General features: G+C 36.0%; 1 protein-coding gene across 8 annotated transcripts in view; it reads right to left on the bottom strand.

Annotated features, from left to right (window-relative positions):
• The window catches only part of NBEAL1 (neurobeachin-like 1), a 157,066-nt gene that overhangs the window by 114,098 nt on the left and 31,826 nt on the right, over nucleotides 1-11,142 (bottom strand). For all 8 annotated transcript variants that reach the window (XM_010861006.1, XM_010861007.1, XM_010861003.1 and 5 more), the window contains 2 exons: nucleotides 5,976-6,057; nucleotides 5,291-5,418 (listed from right to left, as the gene is read on the bottom strand). In XM_010861006.1, coding sequence (XP_010859308.1) covers nucleotides 5,291-5,418; nucleotides 5,976-6,057 — 210 coding nt within the window. The remainder of the gene's footprint in view (nucleotides 1-5,290; nucleotides 5,419-5,975; nucleotides 6,058-11,142) is intronic.

Here is an 11,142-nt window from a genome sequence, read left to right as displayed (position 1 = left end):
ACAGACAATATACAGCCTTGATGTACTCCTTTTCCTGTTTGGAACCAGTCTGTTGTTCCATGTCCAGTTCTAACTGTTGCTTCCTGACCTGCATACAAATTTCTCAAAAGGCAGACCAGGTGGTCTGGTATTCCCATCTCTTTCAGAATTTTCCACAGTTTATTGTGATCCACACAGTCAAAGGCTTTGGCATAGTCAATAAAGCAGAAATAGATGTTTTCCTGGAACTCTCTTGCTTTTTCCATGATCCAGCGGATGTTGGTAATATGATCTCTGGTTCCTCTGCCTTTTCTAAAACCAGCTTGAACATCTGGAAATTCACGGTTCACATATTGCTGAAGCCTGGAGAATTTTGAGCATTACTTTACTAGCGTGTGAGATGAATACAATTGTGCGGTAGTTTGAGCATTACCTGGCATTGCCTTTCTTTGGGATTGGAATTAAAACTGACCTTTCCAGTTGACACCTAAGGCAGTAGTTTATACAGCACGACTAAAATCAAGCTATTTTGTGCCACTTTCTGAAATTTTATTTGGACACACAGACTCCATACTACTGGCTTCCTTCACAATGAAGGATACTGATCTAGAGGGCTGGAATCACAATTCCAGTAGTTTTGATGGCTGAAATATTTCTACTGACTTTGGTAAGACCAACACAAACAGCATGTGCTTTTACCAAGAACATTTTAATTCAACACAAAATAAGTGTATCTTAGATGGGCATGGTGGATATGGGGTTTAGGGAACAAACGTTACTGTTATGATGATACATCAGCAACTGGTGGCTTGTTGAAAAATTAGAAAAATATATATATATACTTTTTTTCTCATTCCCTGAACATGCTTTTAACACTGTTAGAGCCAACAAAATAGAAAATATTTGGAGGACAACTACAAAGAAATCCCATATATTTAAATATGAATTACTGATAAAGCACTACATTAAGCTGCCTTCTTCTTAACAATCTGAACAATACTCCATTATGTTATTGAAATTATTTTCCTTGTAACTGTAAAGTAAGAAAAGCCAACTGACCATAGAATAAGACAAACAGGATAGGACTCAGTACTAATCGAATAAAAAGTTCTAAGATTCAGCTCTAATATCGAGATTCACTAGAAATCATATCAGACACCATTTGTTACTGCACTGTTTTCCAAATCTATGCCTATTTCCATTTTCCAGAGGGCTTAGGAATTATCATACTTCTGTATTTACAAACATAACATCTTGGAACATCACTGAATCTTCCTGTTTAATTAAGACCTTACCAGGGTTTTTAGTGCATGTCTTTAAACAATACAAATATTACTAGTTTCAAATAAAAAACTGAGTCAAACTATAAAAAAAATAAAAAATCAGTCATGTTGTAGAAAAATTAATTTTAAAAGGATGAAATCTGATTTAGCTTCAGTTAGGCTTTTCCACAATATTATTTACATTTTGCACATTATTAATTATGATATTAACTAATAGAATATATATCCTATCCAAAGATCCTGTACTGCAAACAATAAAGATTCTCATTTGATTAACACAATAAAAATATACTCTTGTGATCTGTGATTAATGACTCATTCTAAAGGCCCTGTATTAGATGTGACATACAAACATAAATAATTTCCATTATACTTGTGGTAAAATTTAATAAGCTTAATTAAAAGAGGAGAAAACAATTATATCATAACAGGTATCAGAGCATAAGTAATTTACACTGCATGCTTTCAACAGGTTGAAACAGAACAGCTAATAATGTATCATTTTTAAAACATAGTATATTTGGTTGCTCCATTATTAACTGGTATCTGGCCAAGCATTTAGCACCTAGCTGATGCCAATACACAGCAACAGGTTGCTGAGAGGGATGCAACATGTTTGTTTGCATCTCAGTTTTCTAAAGTTTATGTCCCCTGGTCAATTTTTCTATGCTTTTTTTGTGTTCCCATCATACCTAGAACATAAGTTTTTTATTCTCAATTTTTAAACTTTTTATCCGGAAATAAATTTAAACTCTGGCAAAAGCTGCCAGAATAAAAATAGTATAAAGAACTTCAAGAAGCGCTTACTCAGGGTCATTGTTTAAAATCTTATCCTAAATGCTTTATAATTTGCTTACTCTTCCCCCAAAATATATATGCACATATATTTATATATGTGTGTGTTTATGCTGCTGCTGCTAAGTCGCTTCAGTCGTGTCTGACTCTGTGTGACCCCACAGACGGCAGCCCACCAGGCTCCCCTGCCCCTGGGATTTTCCAGGCAAGAACACTGGAGTGGGTTGCCATTTCCTTCTCCAATGCGTGAAAGTGAAAAGTGAAAGTGAAGTTGCTCAGTCACGTCCGACTCTTAGCGACCCCATGGACCACAGCCTATCAGACTCCTCGATCCATGGGATTTTCCAGGCAAGAGTACTGGAGTGGGGTGCCATTGCCTTCTCCGATGTGTATTTATATATGTACACATATTGAGACCTATAATTTTTCAGAACATTTAAGGGAAATTATGAATATTATGCCCTTTTACCTCTAAATATTTGATAGTGAATAATTCCTAGGAATAGGGATACTGTCATATATAATATTACAGTACTGTTATAAATCTCAATACACTTAGCATTAACGTTATACATTTATTGAAACTACTATTATAATCCAATATGTCAACTGACCTAACAGTGTTCTAAAGCATTCCCACCTTCTCGTCCCTAAGTACAGTTTCCTATCCAGGGTCAGGCATTGCATTTGGCAGTCACACCTCTTTTACCTTCTTTAATGTGAAACATTTCCACAGCTTTTCTCTGTGATACTTTTAAAGAATGCTGTCTCCTAACTCTTCCTTTTATTCACTAAAATGTTGTCCCTTTGGAGTTTGCTTGATGTTTCCATACAATTAAGATTCAGATTATGCATTCTTAGCTGGAATATTATACATGCAACGATGGGTCCTTCTTAGAGTATCACAGTTGTAGGCACAGGGTGTCCACCTGATTCTGAATGATGACGTTAATTTTGATTATCCAGTCACTGTACTATCCAGTACTATACAAAATAATTACTAATTTATCCTTTGCAACAAGAAAGTAATTCTGTAGAGAAACATTTTAAAATTATGCAAAACCCATGTTCCTTACCAAACTTTCACCACCGTAGATTTGGATTCCTAACTTTCCTATAATGTGTCCAAAATGTTGATTCTTTTCAAACATCAGCATCCCCTGTACATTCCTAATTGTCATTTGACCTTCTAATGGAAGCAAGAGCCCTCTCTACTCCCTTATTTTTCTCTCTCTCCCAATCTTTATCAATCAATCACTGGTACAGACTTATGAATTCCTTTCTTCCTCCATGGTTTATGACTAAAGACAACTTATTTCAACATATAAAGGAAAGCAAATGTATAAGTGGATAGGATCATTATATTTAATGGCAGTGATAAGTCATTCAGTCATTTCTGACTCTGCAACCCCATAAACTATAGCCTGCCAGGCTCCTCTGTCTATGGAATTTTCCAGGCAAGAATATTGGAGTGGGTTGCCACGTCCTCCTCCAGGGGATCTCCCTGACCCAGGGGATCGAACCAGTGTCTCTTGCATCTCCTGAATTGGCAAGTGGATTCTTTACCACTGAGTTACCTGGGAAGCCAGTTATATTTAATAGCTGGAATATTTGTTCCTATTATTTCTATTAGACTCTTCTTGCTTTAGCTAAAAGATGTGTTATTTCAATAAAATATTACTATATAGAACATACAAAGTACTACCACATAGTCTATATACATGTTCTCTCAGTTATTAACTCTTTTTTTTTTTTCAGTTATTAATTCTTAACCACTATTCAACAGTGGCTATTCAAAGTGAGGGTATCATACCCTGGAAATCCTGAAAACCCTATTTAAAAAAAATCAAAACATTCTAGTAACGAAATGTTGTAGGAAGTAGGAATTGCTTATAAATAAGACAAATTACACTGACTATAAAACATCTTCAGATTGAAAGTACAGCAGACAGGGAGATTGAAAAAAGAGATCTGACTGTAGGTGACAATATACCTATTCTTTTCCCAAAGGTAAGAAAGTCATCTGAGTTTTTTATACTCTTTGAGCTGTGTACTGGTAATTATGCCTTTGTTGCTAAGCTACCAATCCATCATTCCACATTTCATCTGCTTTGTGATGCAGGATAGGCATGCTACAAACTATATTTCTTTTTCTCCAGGTACCTCAGTCTTGGTTTCATCAACACTTGGTACTAAATGGAGACTGGAAGACTGAATGGTTGAAAGGGGAATGATTCTTTATTGCTTTTCTTTTTTTCACCAGCCAACAGTTCTTAACTATGGCATTCACAGTTGGTTTCTGTCTTCAGCTTATTTTCGGCAATCCCAGAACCAGCTCTTCATGGCTGCTCAGTGATATCAGCACTGGCTTAGGGCTCTTTCCTCAGAAATCTCATACCCACGAACTGCAGGACCCCTTCTCTGAAACTTCTAGTTCCTGATAACTCCAAACTCTTCCCTTTGTTCCCACAGCCCCAGGGAAGTAGCTGCTTCCTAAAGCCACTATTTCTATATTACACTAGTGTCCCCCCTTTTGCTCTTTGAATCCTCTAATACCTGGCTTCCCTGGAGGCTCAGAGGGTAAAGCGTCTGCCTACAATGCGGGAGACCTGGGTTCGATCCCTGGGCCAGGAAAATCCCCTGGAGAAGGAAATGGCAACCCACTCCAGTGCTCTTCCCTGGAAAATCCCATGGACTGAGAAGCCTGGCAGGCTCCAGTCCATGGGGTTGCAAAGAGTTGGACACGACTGAGCGACTTCACTAATACCTACTTAAAATTTTCCTTTTGCTATATTCTCTCTTTTAAAGCACTGGTTTCTGTTTTCCTAACTAGACCTTGGCTGACACAAGGTCCACAATTTAAAATAAACATTAATACATAAAACATTATTAAAATTCATTTACAAATTATGAAATATGCTTTTATAAAAAGAGAAATTTCCTTGAGAAATATGTATACTCTACTTGATGTTACTGTGCTCTGAGATTTTTTACCATCAGATTATTAGCATTCAATTGCATCACAAAATAAAAGATCAGAGTAAATTAATTATCCAGAAGTGGCATTTACCACTAATTCATTACCTCTAATGTACTTCTCTATTTCAGAGATAGAGATGGAGCCTCAAACACAACTTACCAGTTGCTTTCACAGAGAACGAGACCTGCTTTGAAGAATTACATTCACTAGGACATTAAGTGTGCAAATGAACACTATGATTTATAAAACATACCCTGAAATTCGCTGCCTCCAATTCCGATATGGATCATATAAACTTTCGCAAAATGCCAATGCATGGATCACAAATTCTTCAATAGATGTCTGATCTGCCAATTCCTTCTCTTTTTTTTTGCTTTTTAACTGAGAATTTAAATATAAAATTATATGCACTTAAAAATATTAAGCCATATGACATACTGTGCAATATCATTAAGAGATAACTGTGTTTCAGTCATCTAATAATAACAGATAATTTTTATTCAAATAAGTCTAAGTTCCACTTGAATCTGCAGAAGGTCAGTTAATCATATGGACTACATATAACCACTCAAATTTTAAATATTTCCTAGGAAAGGTTTCAAATTGTCAGCCAAACATTTTTCCAAAAATGAAGATGCTTTCAGTAAGAGGGCTATTTGATGAATAAATAATAAAAACATAAAATGACAAACTGTGCCATTTTAAAAAGCCACTTACAAAATGTTTCAATTTTTAAATTAAAATAACAAAATGTATTAATAACTGTTTTTCTACTTTTAGATAATATGCACAAGATGCCTGCAATAATGTACCCAATGATAATTTAATGATCTTCTCAATACCTCCTCTGAAAACATTTAACTTTACTAAATTTTAAAAAGTAAAAACTAATTACTCTCAGTAAAGCAACAAAAAGAAATATATTAATTCACACCTACTTGCTGAATATAGAGTGTTGTCATAGTGATAACATGGTTGATATATGAGCAGGTCCCAATTTCTTCTACATTAGATAGATTTCTGTGACAGAAAAAAAAAGAATAGCCATATATTTATTGCATATGAATGGTGAGAAAAATGCATGCTCATATTCAGACTGATTTTCAGAACACTTGTTGGCAAATGAAGTACAAATAATATTCATTAAAACTTAAAATCAATTTGATTATATAATTGCTTTCCCACTGAGAATGCAAAACACACCTCAAGCACTATTTAACTACTATAAACAGAGAATAAGAAATACATGTTAATTAGCATTTGCTTATTGTGAAAAATTGGAAAATATCACAAAGTAGAAAGAGTAAAAGTCATTAATGTTCTTACAACTCAAACATTAGCAAATAGATACATTGTGCATTATTTCTTTCCAGATTAGTTGCTATTTTCTTCTGTAGATTCTTAGCTTGGTTTTTTTACATATCATTCATTGCCTTTACAAGACATTTTGTGTAGTTTTACAGTTATCATCTTGCTTTCTGAAATTGGGTTCCCCTTTTGGACTCATCCCTGGTGGCTCAGATGGTAAAGCGTCTGCCTACATTGTGGGAGGCCTGGGTTCAATCCCTGGGTCAGGAAGATCTCCTGGAGAAGGAAATGGCAACCCACTCCAGTATTCTTGCCTGAAAAATCCCATCAATGGAGGAGCCCTGGTAGGCTACAGTCCATGGGGTCGCAAAGAGTCGGACACGACTGAGCGACTTCACTTTCTTTCACTTTCTTTAGACTCATAATATATCTCTTCAATTGTATTAAAAAGCCTGAGAGAAGGGTGGATATCTATACATACTCCAAGAGAGCAGAGTACATGCCTTGTGTAAAAGCAATGGATTAACAAGGGCATGGCATTCAGTTAAAATCTGACCCTCATTTTTATTCCATTTTTAACAAGATCAAGGTATAGCACATAAAGGGCTTCCCTGGTGGCTCAGCTGGTAAAGAATCCACCTGCAATGCAGGAGACCCAGGTTCAATCCCTGAGTCGGGAAGAGCCGCTGGACAAGGGAATGGCTACCCACTCCAGTATTCTTGCCTGGACAATTCCATGGACAGAGGAGCCTGGTGGGCTACAGCCCAGAGGGTCACAACTGAGCAACTAAAACTTGCACTTTTTTTTCCCATGACACATAAAATGCTAAAGTGTACTCTACCTAACCTTGGCAGTGTTTTTCTTTACATATTAAAAAAAAATTCTATTAAGACAAAAAACTCTATTAAGTTCTGAGACATTGTGACCTTGAAAAATACTCTGTATCTTAAAATTCAGTAGATGCTAAAAGAACAGGAAAAATTAACTGAATTAATAGACTTCTTAAGAAGTCAGAATGGCAGGACATCTTTGAGAAAGCAGAGAGTAAAGGCAGAGGTAACATTCAAAGCCCCTGTGGAGGATTCTGGGAAGACAGCCAAGTAAGAAGCACAAGGAATCTGTCTCCCCACCTAGAAACAGATACACTGTCAAAATCAGTTTGATGTAAGTATTTTGGAAACCTTGAGCTTCTAATGAAGGCTGGCAACTTCCAGATGAAGATTTGGATGGTAAATTGCAATTAATGTCCTACATTATGGACATTAATTTAAATTTCAGCTATTAGCACAGCAGCAGCTACCAATCCCCATCCCAGACATGTGGTAAACAGCTGTGCATATGTTCCAGAAGCAGCTTGGAAGCAAGCTTACAGGAACCATTATGGGCAAAAAGGACCCTGTCCTCCAAATATTGGAGATCTGTGCTCTGATCACCGACTGCTGCGTCTGATTATAAAGGTGCACAGAAACAGACAGGCAGCCACTGCTATTGCACCTACCCCGACAGTTATTACTCTTCCCTCTATGGGCAACATAATTTCCACGGGACTTAATGGGTCATTTCCCTTCCCATCTTCATCTTTTTAATTTTTTTCCCCTTTTGGGAGACAGATATTAAAGACCAGGATATTCAAAAATGATGGCATAAATGGGGAAAATTAGAGAGTGACCACATATGCTGAGGGAAAATCATAATAGATTTGAGCAGACCTCAGGTTTACAACTCAGGTTGATTCTCAGCACAAAGACAATCTGTAATAAAAAAAATATTATAAAAGCAATAAACAAAAGTAACAACAAAAAGCAGTAAACCACTGGAAGGAAGGTAAATCTGATTTTCAGCATTACATTATTAGATTCAATGTCCTGCATTCAATTAACAAGAAAATCAGAAGGTATACAAAGAACTAGAGAACTATGGCCCAGTCAAGAGAAAAAAAGAAATCAACAGAAACTTCGTGAAAAAGACTTATTGGACAAAAACTTCAAATTAACTGTCTTCAAGACACTCGAGGTAGGCGTGGAGAAAATCAAGAAGTTAATATGTAAACAAAATGGAAATATCAATAAAGAGATTTAAAAAACTAAAAAGAAGCCAAAAGAAATTTTGGTGCCGAAAAGTACAACGATTACAATGAAAAATATACTAGAGGAATCCAAGGACAGATTTGAAGAGGCAGAAGAAAGACTCAGGGAACCTGAAGATAGCACACTGGAAACTAACAAGTCTAAATAACAGAAATAAAAATATTTGCATAAAAAGAAGAGAAAGAAAAGGGGGAACAGAGAATACTTGAAGAAATAGTGGGTGAAAACATTCCCAATTTGATGAAAGACATGAAAATAAACAGCCAAGAAGCTTAATAAACTCCAAATAAGGTGAACTCACAGACACCCACACTGAGACACACAAAGTTATCATCAAATTCTCAAAGGACATAGAGAGAATCTTTAAAGCAGGAAGAGAGGAGTAATTCATCACATATAAGATATCTTCAATACAATTATCAGCAGATTTCTAATAACAAATTTAGGTCAGAAGACAGTGAGAGAATATATTCAAAATGCTAAAAGAAAAAACTATCAACCAACAACCCAATATCTGACAAACTGCTTCAAAAGTAAGGGAGAAACAAAGACATTTCTAGAAAATAAAAGGTAATGGAGTCTGTGCCAACTAGGTCGACCATGCAAAAAATGCTCAACAGTGTCCTGCAAGGTGCAAATTAAGGACACTACACAGCAACTCAAAGTTGTATGAAAAAATAAAGATATTAATGAAGGTAAATATGTGGGCAATTATAAAAGAGAATATTATTGTAACAATGATTTGTAATTGCATTCTTTGTTTTTATATATTTTAAGAGGTCATATTTAAAGAAAAAAAATACTGTTCATGTAAAACCTAGAATTACTGTAACTTTGGTTTGTAACTCCAAATTTTATTTTTATATAATTTACAAGACTAACACATTTAAAATAATTACTAGCTTATGCTTTGGGGAAAACAATGTATAAATGTAATTTTGTGATACCAAAACCAAAAGGAGTAGGGAGAGAGCCATAAAAGAGCAGAGTTTCTGTATGTTATTGACATTAGAGTGGTATAAATTCAAATTAGAGTGTGATAACTTTAGAATGTTAAATGTAATACCAATGGTGATCAAAAAGAAAATATCTATTGAATATGCCAGGAGAAATATCAATAAACTCAGATATGCAGATGACACCACCCTTATGGCAGAAAGTAAAGAACTAGAGAGCCTCTTGATGAAAGTTAAAAAGGAGAGTAAAAAAGTTGGCTTAAAGCTCAACATTCAGAAAACTAAGATAGTGGCATCTGGTCCCATCACTTCCTGGCAAATAGATGGGGAAACAGTGGAAACAGTGGCTGACTTTATTTTTGGGGCTCTAAAATCACTGCAGATGGTAATTGCAGCCATGAGATTAAAAGACACTTATTCCTTGGAAGGAAAGTTATGACCAACCTAGACAGCATATTAAAAAGCAGACATTACTTTGTCAACAAAGGTCTGTCTAGTCAAGGTTATGGCTTTTCCAGCAGTCATGTATGGATGTGAGAGTTAAGACTATAAAGAAAACTGAGCGCCGAAGAATTGATGCTTTTGAACTGTGGTGTTGGAGAAGACTCTTGAGAGTCCCTTGGACTGCAAGGAGATCCAATCAGTCCATCCTAAAGGAAATCAGTCCTAGTTGTTCATTGGAAAGACTGATGTTGAAGCTGAAACGCCAATATTTTGGCCACCTGATGGGAAGAGCTGACTCATTTGAAAAGACCCTAATGTTGGGAAAGATTGAAGGCATAAGAAGGGGACGACAGAGGATGAGATGGTTGGATGGCATCACCAACTTAATGGACATGAGTTTGGGTAAACTGCGGGAGTCGGTGATGGATAGGGAGGCCTGGTCTGCTATGGTTCATGGAGTTGTAAAGAGTCAGACACGACTGAGCAACTGAACTGAATACACAATAGAATATGACAAAGGAATTTAAACATTTGATACAAAATGTCAAGGAAGACAGTAATTAAGAAATAAGGCACAAAATCTTGTTTGAAGGCATAAAGTAAACAAATAGCACAATAACAGAAATGTTACTTTCAATGTAAATGGATTAAAGTTTCCAATCAAAGACAAAGATTGGCAGAATTGACACAAACACATGATCCAACTATATATTACCTACTTGAGGTCCAAGGAAACAAACAGGTTGAAAGTGAAAGCAGAGAAAAAGATACTCCATGCAAAGAATAACTCAAAGAGAGCAGAGGTTGACCTATGAATATCAGATACAACATGCTTTAAGTCAAAAAAAGGTTACAAGAGACAAGGACATTATATACTTTAAAAAGCATAATATAATAAAGGTATATATAACATTATATATGTAACAAGGGGCTTCCCTGCTGGCTCAGTGAGTAAAGAATCCTCCTGCAATGCAGGAAACACAGGGGACATGGTTTGATCCCTGAGTCAGGAAGATTTCCTGGAAAAGGAAATGGCGACCTGCTTCAGTATTCTTGCCTGGAAAACGTCATGGACAGAGAAGCCTGGTGGGCTACAGTTCAGAGAGTCACAAAGAGTCAGACACCACGTAGCATGCAGGCACAGGCAATATAACAAAGGTATAATACTAGCAAGAAGATACAACAATTATAAATATTTACATATCTAATGACAGGCCATCAAAATATATGAAGCAAATACTGACAGAACTGAAGAGAGAAATATATTTCTCCCATAATAGCTGGAGAATTCAATATCTCCTCCACAATA

The sequence above is a fragment of the Bison bison genome, unplaced genomic scaffold (genome assembly GCF_000754665.1).
Source record: "Bison bison bison isolate TAMUID 2011002044 unplaced genomic scaffold, Bison_UMD1.0 scf7180017864471, whole genome shotgun sequence".
Classification (NCBI taxonomy): Eukaryota; Metazoa; Chordata; class Mammalia; order Artiodactyla; family Bovidae; genus Bison; species Bison bison.
Note: the sequence above shows the minus strand (reverse complement) of the source record. Positions and strands in the feature narration are given on the sequence as shown.